We start from the raw sequence: 18,169 nt of genomic DNA, 5'->3' as shown, positions 1-18,169 counted from the left end.
GAAAGAAAGAAAGAAAATAAAATTAAGCTGTGCCAGACATGAATTTATAATCCAAAATTACAAAAGGCACAATGAGTAAGAAGTAACAGAGATAATAAGCAGGGTGCTGGAACTGGAACTGGCTCATAATGGCCTATGAAAACTTATTAAATATTCAGGAATACTGAGAGCCAGTTTTTAAAACTCTGGTAGCCTGAAATTTGCTATAAAGGAGTATTTATACTACAATCATGGGGGAATTCTGTAAATAATAACGGCTTTTTTTTTAAACCATCATGCTACAGTGGCATAATTAGATTCGGAGTTATGGGACTTTGGAATTAGTAAATACAAATATTTGTGGCAAATTTGTTTACAACCTATTAAAGTTATATGAAAAAAGAATGGAAACACAAAAAAGTAAAAGCTTTTTTATTTTAGTAAAAATAAGACAAATTTATAAAAGAAACAAGTATAATGTTTAAAAAAATACCACCACTAAAGTTAAGAGATGGTAAACTTGAAGATATAACTGACTAAATTTACAGAATATAGCATAGATAACAATATGAGAAATATTATATAGGGTAAGGATATTTGGAAGAGAGAATGTGCTAATATATGTCTAGTAAGTGTTCTAGAGGTAGAAAAAGGCAATGTGGAGGGAAGCAATATTTGAAGAATACTGGGATGGTATTGATCCTCCTAGTATGTACAAAAGACACAAATTTAGAAATCATGATTTACAAGTAGAACAAATGAAGCTAACTTATTACTGGTTGTTACAGTGAATTTGTAGAAAAAGTATAAAAAACATTTTACATAAATATAGATAAAATATTGCCTCAAAGAAACAGCTGTTAGATAAATGGGAGAATTCTCAGAAAAAATGATACTCCCAGAAGGTAGTAGATGAGCATCTTTACAGCGTGGAGAAAAACAAAGTCAACCTAAAATTTTTAAATCACCAAAATCATCTTTTGAAAGTGAAGGGTAAAGAAAGATATTTTAAATGGATAAATGAAATTATCATTAATAATTTCCCACATAAAGAACTTACAAAAATTTTATCTCAAAAACAAGTAAACTGAATGAAGGACTGAGTTGGAAAAAAAACCAAATAGGTAAACATACACATAAATCTTTCAGACTGAATAAAGTAATATAGATTACTAATTATGGACTAAGTTCTGAAGTGAATGTTTACTTTGCCATGGCCTCTCTATTTGTTTTTATTTCTGGCCAAAAAATGTTATATTTTTTATTTTGTGGATGACACAAGGTGTTCATGTGATAATGCTGGGCACGTTGCATAGAGGCAGAATATTATATTGGATATTAAAATGTAAATTTTATGGAAGCTGGAAAGCTTTCTGGGAATTGGATGAGAAAATAGAGGGTAAAGATCAGCAGACAGGGAATAGTGCAAATCCGTTGATATTATGAGGGTCATAATAAGCTTTGCTCTTGTTTAGTTGGATTTATAGGCAATTATCCCAATAGTAGCTGTGAGAAATCATGTCTAGATCTGTGTTTTACTTCAAATTATCAAAAGGATGATGTTGCTGGGATCAGTACATTGGGACTATGCTCTAACAACCTCTTTTGGCACAGATTTAGCTTGCTTTTCTACTTCCCAGATTAAAACAACATGCCTGCATTTATACTTAAAAAAATACAAATGCTAGATAACAGGAAATATAAAATTAAAATGAATATTTTCAAAAAGAACCCCAAACTATATTAGAATTGTTTTAAATAGTAAATGTCTCAATTATCCAAATAAAGTTAGACTACAAATGGAGGAGAATCTTTATATCCCTCAATCCTAACTTTTTAAGGGGGTCTAAAAATAGTAAATACTGCTAGATGCTCTTGAACAGTTTTAGCTGGCAGCCATAAAAGCAGTCCCTAATTGAAAACAAACAAACAAACAAACAAAAAACCAAACCACCAAAAAACACCCCCAAAACAAACAAAAAACACAAAGAAATGAGAATGAATATTCTAAGGAATATCCTTATCCCGTATGTGTGAAAGGGGGTTTAGGGTGAACAATCAGGAAGTGGCCAGAAGACACTATTTGGCTGTAGGTTTCATTCAATTTAGTGAACTGAGGAAATAGTGTGAGAAGTATTATCTTGGTATGGGGGTTGCTCATTCAAAGACCAGGGTTTGGGTAGAAAAGGAAATGCTCATAAGAGGAAGATAGTCCAAAGAGGTAGCTGGCAGGCATCACCCAAAGCAATTCCTGCATCAAAGAGAAGACAGATGCTTTCAGTTTTTATAGTAATTGAAGGCACAGACTAAGTTTCTATACTTCCAAAGAAGGTACTGTTCAGAAATTCTTAAAAAAAAAAAAAAAAAAAAAGAGGCTTTCTAGCCAGAAAGTATAGGAGGAGAAAAAAACAACAACACTTTACTACACAACCCATATTCTGTAGCCCAGAAAGTTATTCTCTTTGCCAAGAGACATGGGGGGTGAATATAAGGGCAGAAGGGGGTAGGAAAGAAACTAGCTTTCTAGCATAACCCTTTAAAATCTGAAGAAAAGGCTTTCTACCAAAATAAGTAAATAAATAAATAACAACCCTATAAAAATAGTCTCCAGCTTTAAAAACATTTCAGCTAACATTAACTATGTATTTAATCATTCCTTTATGTAGAAAGTTACTTATATTTGTAAGAGCTAATTACCTTTATAATAATTCATCATTTTTACCACAAATGCAAAACACAGAGCTGTATTCATTTTAGAATTTTTTTGTGAGTCATTACACAAAAATGTTTTCCAAAGGAAAGAAGTTGGAAGCAGAACACCTAAATTAGAAGATATATTACCATAGTTCAGCATGTAACTATCTTTCCTACTCAGTACTGTATAGCAATAACAAAATGCAAGAGTTTATTGTGACCTGGTGAAGGCAAGGAAAGTGGTTTATTAAAAATAAGACTTATATGCAACTAAGAGACCCAATAACTCAAACACAATTCTTATAATCAGCACACAGCCACTAAAGCTGGTATTACAACCTGCAATATCTATGTCATGACCTGTGAAAACATTAATATTTCTGGCTTCTGAAATTCTTGCATATATTTTATTAAATCTTTAAAAAATTTTCAAGGTTTACTCTTTGTTTCATCTTTTGTTATTTAAATGGTCTCTATATCAGAAATGAGAAACCTCAAAGAGTGGTAAACACGTAGGAAGGAAGGAAAGGATGTATCTCCATTTTTAGTAGTATGTATGCTATTATTACTTAAGTGAAACTCTTCTAATTATGAAAGAATCCAACTAGAAGCAACCCTGATTATCATTCAAAAGGAAGCTCTCACATTCTCAGTAGAATACAAGTACACTTACCCTTACTCCAGAAATTTAATACAGGACTAGCAGTTAGAATCTGATCCAGAAATTGCATACCTTTCTGATTTATAAGAACTGGACTGTTGACTCCACAGACTTCTGCTATTAACTCTGCCAGGCAGACCAATACCAGGACTATGACATATCAGAGTGTGGTGCCACTTCTTTCTAATAAACCTCTGTGCAGATCTACTTATGAGATATTTAAATGCACAAACCATATTTCTCAGTTTGCGATACTGACCACAAGATAACATTAGAATTCAATCTTTCCTTCAAATATGCCTGAAATACAGTAAGGTTTTCCTTCTTCTTTCTTTTTTTTATATCCCAGATATCCCTCAGAATCAAAGATACTGCATTATATATTAGTCCTATGAGCCATCTAACACTATGAAACTCCCTAAATTATTTTGAATGACAATATGGTGTTTGGGGAAGACAAATTAACTTGAAATAACTTCAGGGGTAGTTTGGAAGGTTTGTAGAGACTACCTGATTTTAAAAAAAGAGAGACAAGGAAATTTTATAAGAAACTAATCTAATGAGTTTAGGGAAAGAACATATCAAAAGCTTTAAAATATCTGTTAATATATTATTCCTTAGAATGAAGAATATATGAAAAATGATCATATCAATTAAAAATTGAGTGACAGATATATAGGTATTTACTTGTTTATTTTTATTAATTTGGTAGGCTTAATATATTTTATAATTACATAATACAGCAAGTTGTTATATTATGGAGAATCATTAAAAAAACTCTAATGGGAAAAATATTAAAATGGCTATATTATGTGAATGACTATTTTTGGCTTGGGACAGATTTTCAATTATAGATTCTAATGAGATAACCATCTCACACCTGTCAGAATAGCTAAAATTAACCAATCAGGAAACAACAGATGTTGCTGACGATGCAGAGAAAGGAGAACCCTTTTGCACTGTTGTTAGGAATGCAAACTGGTGCAGCCACTCTGCAAAACAGTGTTTTTGTTCCTGAAAAAAATTAAAAATAGAGCTACCTTATAACCCAGCAATTGCACTACTAGGTATTTATCCAAAGGATACAAAAGTGCTGATTCGAAGGGGCACATGTACCCCAATGTTTATAGTAGCAATATCAACAATAGCAAAATTATGGAAAGAGCCCAAATGTCCATTGACTAACAAATGGATAAAGAAGATATGGTATGTATGTACACACACACACACACACAGACACACACACACACACACACTGAAATATTACTCGGCAATCAAAAAGAATGGAATCTTGCCATTTGCAACAACATGGATGGAACTACAGCATATTATGCTAAGCGAAATAAGTCAGCCAGAGACAGATAAATATCATATGACTTCATTCATATGTGGAATTTAAGGAACAAAACAGATGAATAGGAGAAGGGAAAGAAAAATAAGATAAAAACAGAGGAAGCAAACCATAAGAGACTCTTAAATACAAAGAACAAACTTAGGGTTGCTGGAGGGGAGGTGTGTGGGGTGATAGACTACATGGGTGAAGGGCATTAAGGAGGGCACTTGTTGGGATGAGCACTAGGTGCTATATGTAAGTGATAAATGACTAAAATCTACTCCTGGAACCAATATTACACTATATGCTAACTAACTTGGATTTAAATAAAATATTAAAAAAAACTATAAGACATTAACAAAACAAATTGAAGAGGACACAAATGCAAATACGTATAGCAGGTTCATGGATTGGAAGTTCAGTATCATTGAAATGTCCATGCTATCCAAAGCAATCTACAGATTCAGATCAAAATATCAATAGCATTTGTCATAGAATAGAAAAAGTAATACTAAAATTTGTATGGAACTACAAAAGACCTCAAATAGCCAAAGCAATCTTGAGAAAGAAGAACAAAGCTGGAGGTATAACAATTCCAGATTTCAAGATATACTACAAAGCTGTAGTAATAAAAACACCATGTACTGGCACCAACACAGACACAGATCAATGTAATAGGATAGAGAGCCCAGTAATAAACTAATGCTTTTATGATCAATTAATCTATGACAACAATATGCAGGGGGGAAAAGACAGTCTCTTTAATGGTGCTGGGAAAACTGGACAGCATTAGGCAAAAGAATGATATTGGATCACTTACTTAAACTATATACAAAAATAAACTCAAAATGGATTAAACACCTAAATGTGAAACTGGAAACCATAAAACTCCTAGAAGAAAACACATGCAATAATATCTTGCCATTGTTCTTAGCAACATTTTTCTAGATATGTCTCTTCAGGCAAGATAAATAAAAGCAAAATTAAACTATTGGGACCAAACCAAAATAAAAAGCCTCTGTACAGTGAAGGAAATCATCATCAAAACAAAAAGGCAACTTACTGAATGGAAGATTTTTGCAAATGATATATCTGACAAGGCATTAATATCCAAAATTTATAAATAACTTATATGACTCAACACCAAAAAAAAATCTGATTAAAAATTGGCAGAGGGGCTCCTGGGTGGCTCCTGGTCAGGTTGGTTGTGTCCAACTTCAGCTCAGGTCATGATCTCCAGGTTTGGGAGCTTGAGCTCTGTGTCAGGCTCTGTGCTGACAGCTCAGAGCCTGGAGCCTGCTTTGCATTCTGTGTCTCCCTCTCTCTCTGTCCCTCCTCTGCTCATACCTTCTGTCTCTGTCTCTCAAAAATAAGCAAACATTAAAAAAAAATTTAATGGCCAGTGGACCTGAATAGACATTTTTCCAAAGAAGACATACATGGCCAACCAGCATATGAAAGATGGTCAAACTCACTAAACATCGGGGAAATGCAAGCCAAAATTACAGTGAGGTATTACCTTATCCCTGTCAGAATAGCTAGAATTGAAAAGACAATAAATAACAAGTGCTGAAAAGGATATGAAGAAAAAGGAAGCCTTGTGCACTGCTGGTGGGAATGAAAATTGTTGTAGCTACTATGGAAAACAGTATGGAGGTTCCTCAAAAAGTTAAAAATAGAAATACCACATGATTCAGTAATTAAACTACAGGGTCTCAAAGAAAACAAAAACACTAATTCAAAAAGATATTTGGACCCCTATGTTTATTGCAGCATTATAAACAACAACCAAATTAGGGAAGCAACCCAAGTGTCCATAAGTAGATAGATGGATAAAGAAGATGTGATATATATGTGCAATTGACTTAGTCATGAAAAAGCATGAGATCTTGCCATTTGCAACAACATACATAGTCTTAGGGGCTATTATGCTAAGTGAAATACATCAAAGACAAATAACATATGATTTCACTTACACGTGAAATCTAAAGAAACAAACAGAAAAGCAGAAATAGACCCATAAATGCAGAGACCAAACATGGTCGCCAGAGTGGAGGGAGCTGGGGGGATTGGCAAAATAGGTGAAAGAGAGTGAGAGGTACAGGTTATCCACTCATGGAATGTACCAGTCATGGAGATGAAAGCTACAGCATAGGGAATTAAATCATTGGTATTGTAATAGCATTGTATGAAGACAGAAGGTAGCAAAACTTGTGGTGAGCACAGCACATAGACCTGTCAAATCACTGTTTTACACCTGAAACTAAGGTAACTTTTAGGTTAACTATATCTCTATAATATATAGAGATATATATAATATATACATATATATATATACACTACAAAAAGGTTATGAGTTCATTTTAATGTATTTTAGAAAAATTATAACCATTACATCAAACTCATGATGCCGGAGATATTGCTTAAGAAATGGTTAACTGATGGAAGCATCACAATTCTCAACTTCAAGTCATATTACAAAGCTGTAATGAACAAGACAGTATGTTACTGGTGCAAAAACAGACACATCAGTGGAACAGAACAGAAAACTCAGAAATGAACCCACAACTATATATGGTCAATTAATCTTCAAGAGACTAGGAAAGACTATACAATGGAAAAAAAGACAGTCTTTTCAACAAGCGTGTCAGGAAAACTGGATAGCAACATGCAAAAGAATGAAACTGAACCACTTTATTATACCATAAACAAAAATAAATTCAAATTGGATAAAAGACTTAAATGTGAAACAGGAAAACATTAAAATCATAGAGAAGAACACAGGCAGTAACCTCTTTGACATTGGCCATAGCAAATTCTTACTAGATATATCTCCTGAGGCAAGGGAGATAAAAGCAAAAATAAACTGTTGGGACTTTATCAAAGTAAAACCATCTGTACAGCGAAGGAAACAATCAACAAAACTGAAAGGGAACTGAGGGAATGGGAGAAGATATGTGCAAATGATGTCAGATAAAGGTTTAGTATCCAAAATATACAAAGAACTTATAAAACTCAACACCTGAAAAACAAATAATCCATTTTAAAAAATGGGCAGAAGACAGGAATAGACAATTTTCCAAAGAAGACATCCAGATGGCCAACAGACACATGAAAAGATCACTCATCATCAGGGAAATACAAATCAAAACCACATTGAGATACCACCTCACATGGGTCAGAGTAGGTAAAATTAACAACTCAGAAAACCACAGATGATGGCAAGGATATGAAGAAATGGGAACCCTTCTGTACTGTCGGTGGGAATGTAAACTGACACAGCCACTCTGGAAAACAGTATGGATGTTGCTCAAAAGTTAAAAATAGAGATACCCTATGAGCCAGCAACTGCACTACTAGGTATTTACCCAAAGGAAACAAAAATACTAATTTGAAAGAGATACATGCACCCTGATGTTTATAGAGGCATTATCAACAATAGCCAAATTATGGAAAGAACCCAAATGTCCATGGACTGATAAATGGATAAAGAAGAAGTGGTATGTATACACGATGGGATATTACTCAGCCTTAAAAAAAATGAACTATTGCCATTTGCAATGACGTGGATGGAGCTAGAGAGTATTATGCTAAGTGAAGTAAGTCAGAGAAAGACAAATACCATATGAGTTTACTCATATGTGGAATTTAAGAACAAAACAAATGAAAATAGAGGGGGATAAAAAGAGAGAAGCAAAACCAAGAAACAGACTCTTAACTATAGTGAACAAACAATGGTTACCAGAGGGGAGGTGGGTAGGGGGATGGGAGAAGTAGATGGTGGTTATCTTGGAGGGAACTTGTTGTGATGAGCACTGGGTGTTGTATGTAAGCAATGAATCACTCAATTCTATACTTGAAATTAATATACTATATGTTAACTAACTGTAATTTAAATAAAAACTTGGAACCATAAAAAATAAAATTTGAAAAACAATAAATAAAAACTTAAAGAGGGAAAAAGAAAATATACTTAGAAGGGGGAAGAAAAAGAAATGGCCAAGTGAAATGAAAATATTAATTAAAGGATTCAGAAGTGACTCCTCTCCCTGATACTTCCTATTAATTCATCCGGCTTAATATTTTTGATAACACTTATAATAATTTGACATACATACTTATTGTTCCTCTACCCAAAATGTAAGCTCCATTAGGGTAGAGATTTGTTTCTGTTTCTGTTTTGTGTGTGTGTGTGTGTGTGTGTGTGTGTGTGTGTGTGTGTGCTGCTATACCCCCAGAATTTAGAAGAGTACCTGGTAAGTGGTAAGGGCTCCATATATAGTTACTTAAAGAGAATGAGGAAGGGAAGTAGGGTGGGAGGGGATTGATGGAGAGAGAGAGGGAGATGGATAAAGACCAATGTACTTGACCAATTCACAGAATCAATTTTTGATTCTGAAAAGAACCTCAGTACTCTCATTTTACAAATAAGGAGACTGATGCCCAGAAGGAGTTAGTGACTTATCCAAGGCTACCCAGACAGTGAGTGGCAGAGACTAGATCCAACCTATGTCACTTAATAAGAGGCTGGTGAACTTCTCATAGCATCTCCGTACAGGCAATATAGACAAATGAAGGCTTATTACTTTTCATAACATACCTAAAAAAGATGAGAATCTATAGTTAATGTGATATTAATGGTTGCTTCATTCAGACACCAATAATCATGACAGGAAAAGCAAAACAAGAACAAAGATGAATAAGAAAACTAGGATTTCCTGGCCCACGGTTTTAGAGTGTAAATATTCAACAGCATATTACTGATGAAAACATCAGTATTACCTCCAAGGACCATGCCAGCCTGGCAACACTTTCTAAGGCGACATGCGGGGCAGTTTTTTCTGCGGATTTTATCAACAATGCAATCATTTCTTCCAGCACATAAATAATTATGCTGCCCTAGAAAACGAAACAAAAACAAAAGTTACATATGATATCTAAAGACCTTTGGAAATTTTATGCATAGAAAAACAACAACAACAACAACAACAACAAATGCACATCAGCAAGTGCATTACTGTCTCTCTCCGCCTCTTGCCTGGCATAAGTGAATGTTGGGGATGCTCCACACCCTGTTTAATAGTTTGCCCGTGTCTTCATGAGCCTTAATGAGGTGCACACAGCATATAAATTAATTTTATGACTCCTTTAAAAATGTTTTGTATAATATTTCTGTTCATCTTCTTAATGGTGTCAGTATCAGATTGCCCTTAGCCCTTTCTCATTTCAAGGTTATCTACATGTTGTTGATAAGCTTTAGTTATGTAAGATAGTCAAACTATAGTAAAACTTTTTTTTCTTTCTGACATCTAAACCTTCAAGAAACAGACTAAAGAACTAAAAAAGTCTCTGAAATAGACATTTTATAAAATCTATACACTTAATTCTATTGGAAATTCCTGGAGCTATCTTACTTACAGGGTCAAATAATTGTGAATAGCACATTAAAAAAAAAAGATGTCACTGATTGTGCTGACTTTACTGCCTAGGTTATTTTGGCTGCAAATTAGAAAACACAATAAATAGAAATAATGATAAATGAGAAATATTTAAAACACTGAGAAGTACTGAATGAAGGAAAAGACAGAAGAATTGTAGAAGAAATGCAGATACTATGTGTGACCATGGGATCATTTGTGGAGTTTCCTTCAAAAGGTCTGGGATATGAATTTAATATTCAACCATGATGATTTTATTTTATTTATTTTATTTTTAATATAATTTATTGTCAAATTGGCTTCCATGCAACACCCAGTGCTCATCCCAAGTTCCCCCCTCAATGCCCATCACCCACTTTCCCCTCTCTCCCACCCCCCATCAACCCTCAGTTTGCCTTCTATATTTAAGAGTCTCTTATGGTTTGCCTCCCTTCCTCTTTGTTTGTAACTTTTTTTTTCCCCTTCACTTCCCCCATGGTCTTAAGTTTCTCAAGATACACGTATGAATGAAAACGTAACAACCATGATCCTTTTAAACCACAAACGTGTTCCATTTAATAAAGCATGGAACAATCTAACTTAATTAGATTGAATTTTAAAAATTCAGCTTTGGGGCGCCTGGGTGGTGCAGTCGGTTAAGCGTCCGACTTCAGCCAGGTCACGATCTCACGGTCCGGGAGTTCGAGCCCCGCGTCAGGCTCTGGGCTGATGGCTCAGAGCCTGGAGCCTGTTTCCGATTCTGTGTCTCCCTCTCTCTTTGCCCCTCCCCCGTTCATGCTCTGTCTCTCTCTGTCCCAAAAATAAATAAACGTTGAAAAAAAAAAATTAAAAAAAAAAATTCAGCTTAAACATGGAAACATTAATTAACTGAAAAATTTACTTTTTGGCACTCATTTTCCAATAAATTCCTGTAACACAGACTGAGTCTTTTTAACCTCTTCAGCTTACTTATATTTTGGAAGTATGAAAAGTAATTTTAAAGGATTATGGAATTTCCTTTAATATTTTATATTAGCATTAAAATCAGATTCACTCTTCTGGCCAAAGTTTGTGGTAAAGGAACACAGAGGTACCTTAAACATTTGCTTTATCAAACAGGGGCAAGTATGTGAACAAAGCACAAAGGGAAAAAAGGCCAGGTCTGTCAGACAGCTAGCAACAAAACGGTCTTGGCCTGGGGCATTTTGGGATAAGCACAGATGGTCTTTTCTTAAATATATATTCCTCCACAAACTTATATCCATGTACTCTCTCCTACTAATGTTCATTCTCTTGTTTAGGAGTCTTAGGCATAGACTTAGGGCTTTCCTCCTAACAAAGGATGGTTATGAAGTTTCACACTCATGTCCATCAGATTAGTAGAGTGTACACTACATGCTACTTTTTTATTTGACTCCGCTCATTTTTTTACCACAAGTTATATTTGCAGGCTATAGGAGTGACTGTGGGAATAAAGTATGTGTAAATCAATCAGTCAATTAACCTATCCATCCGTCATTCATCTGGACCCTACACTGATTTCTCACAAGAAGAGAGAACAGGAAGTAGGGAGCAAGATTTTCCATCCTATACAGAGAAAAAACTTAAACAGTGCACATGGATGTAATTGTTTTTTTGAAGGGAGGCTCTCCTGCCTTCTACCCCTAGGTCACAAATATTTAGGAAAAACCAAAAGCCCAAAAAAAACACCAGCATCTGGGATACTGCTGATTATAGTATTTCAATTTCTTAAATGATTTACGATGGCACCTTCTCTTTCAGTGCTCAGAGGGAGTTCTTCTTACCAAGGTTCTCAGTCTATGCTCTTGTAACCATTGTTTCCTACCTGCTTTCAAATCTTGCCCTTTCTCTCCTAAAATCTTTAGACTCTTCCTCTCCAATGATATTCTCCTTTCACAAGTGTTTCCATGCCAAAAATTCTAGCAGCAATAAGGGAAAAATAAAAGGAATTCTGTCTCACTCTAAATTCTTCCAGGATCCATCCCTTGGTCATCTAACTTGTTGAAAAAATCATCTACATTTTCAGTCTCTAACTACCCAACTTCCTTTACTCCTCAGCATACTATAATATGGCTTATATATATTCACTGTTCTTATAAAATGGCTTAACAAAGATTTCTTCATTCCTAAATACTGTGGATTCTTTCTTGACCTTCTGTATAATTTGCCACTGATAATTTCTCTCCCCACCTGTCTCCTGCTTTGTTTTGGGGGGCATGTCTCTTCTGACTCTTCATGTGTCTTTCTAATGGTTCCTTTAAGTTCCATTTGCCAACACCTTGTCCTTTGCCTATTTCTTATATGTTTTACTCCACTGTACACACCATATGGGTAGTTTCATTATCTTTTCATGGCTCCAAAACCTCACTCTGAGCTCTGCCCTTCCAACCACTTATTTGTAGTTACTTCAAACTCACTCAACATATATAAAAAATAATGTAGTGATTATCTGGTCAAATTGTTAATTTTATAAATTGTATTATTCGCGAAATTGTGGAACAAATTAAGGAAATTCAAAAGAAAAAAATCATCTACAATTTCATTATCATGCCCTATCATTTTTGTGTTTCATTCTAGTTGGCCTATACAGACCTAGAGGATACTTAATACTTGTTAATATTCATTAAGTGACTGCATATACACTCTTATAAAACCCTCATACATTCAACAAGCATTTATTGCTTATCATGTATGTCCCAATACTGTTTGAATAATCACTTGTCCCCACTAAATGTAAATGCCTAATTTCCATGCCTAATTTCCACCTAACTTTTGATACTATACTATAGTGTTAAACAGCAGAGTTACTTGAAATAAGATTGATTATTCAAAGTTTGGATCTGGATCTTACTATCTATAAGGTAATAACAACAGCAGCAGGCCACTGTCAAGTATTTACTATCTGCTAGGCACTGTTATAAACTATTTGCATGTATCAACTCATTTATCATCATAGCATCCTTATTATTAACATCAGTCCCATTTTATAGAGTTAACTGAAGCACAGAGAAGTAACATTTCTAAAGTCACACAGCTAGACATTTGAGCTTAATTAACCTGAAAGGTAGTATAGAAATTTATTATTATTAACCTGAAATTTATTATTATTAACCTGAAAGGTAGTATAGAAAATTAAGAGTGTGGACTTTGGTTTTTTTCGTTGTTGTCATGATTTTTTGTTTAGAGAGAGAGAGAGAGAGAGACAGAGAGAGAGAGAGAGGTGAGGAGGGGAAGAGAGAGAGGGAGAGAGAGAATCTTAAGCAGGCGCCACGTCCAGCACAGAACCCAATGGCGAGATCATGACCTGAGCCGAAATCAAGAGTCTGACGCTTAACCAACTGAGCCAGCCAGGTGCCCCAAGAGTAAGGATTTTGGAGCATTACTGCGTAAGTTCAAATTTCAAACTCCTTACTTAGTAGCTAGATGACTTTGACAAGTAAAATGAAATAATTTTAGTACCCAGAATTGGATCTAAGGATTAAACAATCTCATGTAAGAGTCTGTCAAATAGCAAGTAATTAATGAATGTCTGCTACAACTATGATTATTGTCACATCTCTAAATACCAAATACAGTACTGGATCTGTTCTAGATCTAGCCCAAAAATTCTATACTTAGTGAAGTTCTTCGGTTTGAAAGGCAATTGAAAGACATTCTCAGATATGCATAAAATCAGGAAATGAGAGCCCAGTACACACTCTAAAGAGATTCCTAAAGATATAACTTAACCAATAATGGATGAGTTACAATAGAGAATGCACGAGGAGGGAAATCTGGCATGAAAGATTGTTGATGAGTACTAAATAAAGTTAAACATAGATTTAAGTATAAATGAGAAAATTATAGTTATCAAATAGAATGCAATTCTTATAACTCTTGGTGGTGGGGGGGGAGAGCTAAGCATTCCAAGATTTGATGTTTGAAAAGGAGGAAAATTTCTGATAATAAAGGCTATTGGCATGAAGGGACCATCTTGAGGGGTAGGCATGATTCATATCATCATGGGCTGCCTGTAACAAAATGGAAAGGCTTAAAGAAATCTGAAAGTTACGCTATGGTCAACTTTAACACTAATGTTAGGCTATCAAAACTGCAATGCTGGTATAGCATCATGCAAGCAGAATTTAGGGGGTAAAATTAGAGGTTAACCTTTTCCAGGAGACCTTTTGGCTTAAGAAATGTTTTACCCAACCAGTTCCAACTAGAGCTAAGATAATTTGGCATGGGGCCCAGGCACTGCCTCTGCAACCAGAAAGCTTGGCCAGGACTCAGAGCCACCGAGAAGGCAAGGAATACAGAAAGGACCACTCTGTCATATGTGTCACTCCATCAGGTACCTGGCTGTACATGCAAGTGAAGAAAGTTCATGCCCGATGCATTGGCTCTGTCAAAACTTTATCTAGGACATCTTCAAAACATTGAATTGTGGGGGTTGTGAATCCAGCATAGTGTGTAGTGCTACCACTTTTCTTTAGACAATTTACATTCTGGTTTTGAAAAACAGATCCACTTGCTCATTCCTCATAAATCACAGATTTAGGCTCAATTGTTGCTGCTCCTCAGTCCAACACAACATTGTCACTCTAAAACAATTTACAAAAAGTCAGTCTTCAAATTACTTAGTACGTTCTAATATCCTTGCTATCTACCCATACCTTCACCACCAGGAGTTACAAGACATCCAGGAGTATTTAGAAGCTATGGGCCACCACAAACAGAATGAATGGCACAATGTTAAATAACAGGAGAATTCACCCAAACAGGAGATACTGTCTAAATCTCCCCTTTTAATATATACATCATCTGCCCCTTCTGAAACCTGGGGCAATGTTACCAAAAGTCTGTAATAGAACACCACATTTTCTCTTTCTCTTTAGAAAATCTCATATATTTCAGGGTGGGAAGAGCAAGGGGTAATTACTATTACATCTTTTCTTTTGAATTTCATATTCTGTTTTATGTTCTAGTTGTACTAACATCCTTACATTTCCCCAAAGTCTCTCATACCTTTATGACTCTCCTCCCTTTTCTAAGTTTACCTGTTGAACAAACTCTTAACTGGTCTAACTGATCCGACAAAGGCCTAGACATTTCTTCTACGTAACCAACTAAATATTCAATATGTATCTACTATAAATACTGTTTGCCTGCCTTCCCTAGGTTTTGTGAAGGTAAAAACTAGGTCTTTTGTAAGTTTTGTGTTAAATAAGACTGCAATAAATATTTGTTGAATATATGTACACATAACTATATTTTTTGTTTCACTTATAGCCATAACTATGGTGTACTCAATGATATAGGCTCTACAGTAGTATTTCACTTATTGTCATATATGGTAAATTTTAAAAATGTCTTGCTCCAGATTTGTATTTAACATCTTTCAACATTTTTATACACAATGCCTATTATTTCAATGAATTTCCTGCCTTTTTATATTAATAGACCATGAGTTATAAGTAGAGCCTTAACAAGCTTATTTTTATAGTTTTTTTTAAATTTTTAAATTTCAATATAATTAACAGTGTTAGTTTCAGGTGTACAATGTAGTAAATCAACAATTCTATACACCACTCAGTGCTCATCACGATACTCTTAACCCTTCTATTTCACCTAACCCCCCTCCCATCTCCCCTCTGATAACCACCAGTTTTTCCTCTATACTTAAGCATCTGTTTATATCTTTTTTTCTTTGTTCATTTATTACAAACTTATTTTTAACATCTACCTTTGGAAAGACATAAGTTTTTATTATTTCTGAAATTTTTATATTTATCTGAAAAAACAGATTATTGAATGGCTATATTTATGTTACTTCTAACTGCTCCCTATCTATATATCTATACTTATTTATAAATAAATATATGATATATATTATAATACATCATAATTATATATATAACATATTATATATACTTATTTAATATATATTTATATAACTAATTTAATATATTATATTTATATAACTTTAATTTAATATATTAATATAACTTTAAGTGTTACTATCATTAAAAGGATCATATTCTGTGAAAATAAAGGCATTATTAAAATGTGACTAGATCATTTTATATGCCTAATGGCATAAGAATTTCGGATACATGATAAAATTCCATTTTGATTGAAATGAAATCTATTATAAGCTAAAAAGAGATTTACCTTTAAAATAAGACTTCTGTATTATTTTTGTTGCCTTATAAGCAAAAGTGAACGCATTTCCCTTTGATTTGAGAGAAGTCACAACTTTTTCACGTCTTCCTTTGAAAAGGAGGGGGAAATATGCAGTAAAATGGCAGGAAGAATGAATATATATATTTAACAGATAAAGAACAAAGAAGAGGAAGTTGGTATTGTATCACTTGTGAAGCATAGGGTTGAGACAACATGACCTGGTACTTATGGGGGCATTCCTTCCACCACAAACACAAAAATGCTGAATAAAACGTCATGGAAATAATGTTGTTTAATTATAGTCTAGAACAAAAAACGAGGGTATCCCAATAAGCCAGAAATTAAAAAAGATAAGCAGAGGGGAAACTGGAATGTTCAAAAAAAGTTTTAGGTGTAGATATAGGACCTAGGAGCCAAGAACTGGAGTTTAACAGTCACAAGGGGCCAGGATTTGTGGCCTCAGGCCCACCAGAAGAAGAGCATGGGAACTGAACCCTGCATAAAATGGAGAATCTGAAGGCTGTCTTATCCATGAAAATAGGGCTAGAAAACACTACACAGACTATGCTGATGAAGCCAGGAATCTGCCCAAAACTTTGGGTGGGGAGAGGAGTCACCCCTAACTAACAATAAAACATACAAAAATCTTGGCCTTTACAAGAGGTGATTTTCACTACCACATGATGTATGAACCTGTGCCAAGGAACAAATACTGGTCTAAGACCAGTAAAACTCCTAGAGTCCTGGGAAAGCCAGGACTTTGCAAAACTCATCTGTAAAAGCAGGTATGCATATTTGCCAAAAAAAAAGAGAGATCTGTACGAGAATATTTATAGAAGTAGTGTTTATAATTAGTCCCAAACTGAAAACCCAAATGATCATCTACAGCATAATGTATAAACAAACTCTGTTTTACTTATTCAATACATTATTATACAGCAATGAAAAAAAAATATCTAGCCTGTGCAGAAATGTGGATGAATTCCATAAGTATAATGCGTAAAATAAGTAGACACAGAAAAATGCTCTATGATTCCATTAATATAAAGTTCTCAGACAGTCAAAACCATATATAATGTTAAAAGTTGAGAGGTGGTTACCTGTGGAGAGTGACTGGAAGGGGTGTAAGAAGGCTTCTGGGAAGCTAATGATTTGTAAGTGGTTTAATTTGGGTGATGACATCCTAGTTTCATTTACTTAATAATAAATCATTAAGCTCTACACCTTTAATTTGAGCACTTTTCTAAAATTATTCATGCCAATAAAAAGTTTGTACTTTCTTTTTAAAAATAGTTCCACCTAAGAGGACAGACTAGAGGATACTGTGATCCAACACAGAGGGAGTCTGTGTAAGGCCAACCATTTGAAGTCCAGAGACTGAGGATAGAAGGAGTGTCCAGAGAGAAAAGAGGTATCACCTACATTACAGGATTATAGCTGAAGTTTCCGGTGAAATATCCCAACAATCCCACCAAGTATCCTGCTAGAGAAACAGTTATAATCATCCACCAAACAGAGAACTCCACTGATAGTCATATATGTACGTGCCAAGTACAACTGTGCCCCTCCTTTTAACCCCTCTCTTCCTATGCCTTTTACATTGAAAGGTGAAAATCAGCTGTTAAGGGGTCTTAGGAATGTGAACATGGTAAACAGAAAAAGGTGATCTTGTTGATTCTTCTATGCAACTTCAGGCCCCAAGCATTGCTAAACTTTGGCAAAGGAGAAACCTTAAATTAGGTGAGAGTTTGGAATTTTTATGATTTTAGTATCATGCTGACCTGTGCATTGTGGTTATTAAAATGAGACTGTTCTTTTGATTAAAAACTATGGGAATGGACCAAGATTTCATAATTTCATAGAGAAGATGGAACAACAAGCCCATAGAGGTCATGTTGA

General features: G+C 34.6%; 1 protein-coding gene across 2 annotated transcripts in view; it reads right to left on the bottom strand.

Annotated features, from left to right (window-relative positions):
* Positions 1-18,169, bottom strand: part of PGR (progesterone receptor) — a 120,247-nt gene that overhangs the window by 66,485 nt on the left and 35,593 nt on the right. For both annotated transcript variants that reach the window (XM_047071487.1, XM_047071488.1), the window contains exon 3: positions 9,450-9,566. In XM_047071487.1, the coding sequence (XP_046927443.1) occupies positions 9,450-9,566 (117 nt within the window). The remainder of the gene's footprint in view (positions 1-9,449; positions 9,567-18,169) is intronic.

Source organism: Lynx rufus, unplaced genomic scaffold, assembly GCF_022079265.1.
Source record: "Lynx rufus isolate CCGP_SWC_20201006 ecotype Redwood Valley unplaced genomic scaffold, mLynRuf1.p SCAF_9, whole genome shotgun sequence".
NCBI classification, from domain to species: domain Eukaryota; kingdom Metazoa; phylum Chordata; class Mammalia; order Carnivora; family Felidae; genus Lynx; species Lynx rufus.
This window is presented reverse-complemented; position numbering and strand designations above follow the sequence as displayed.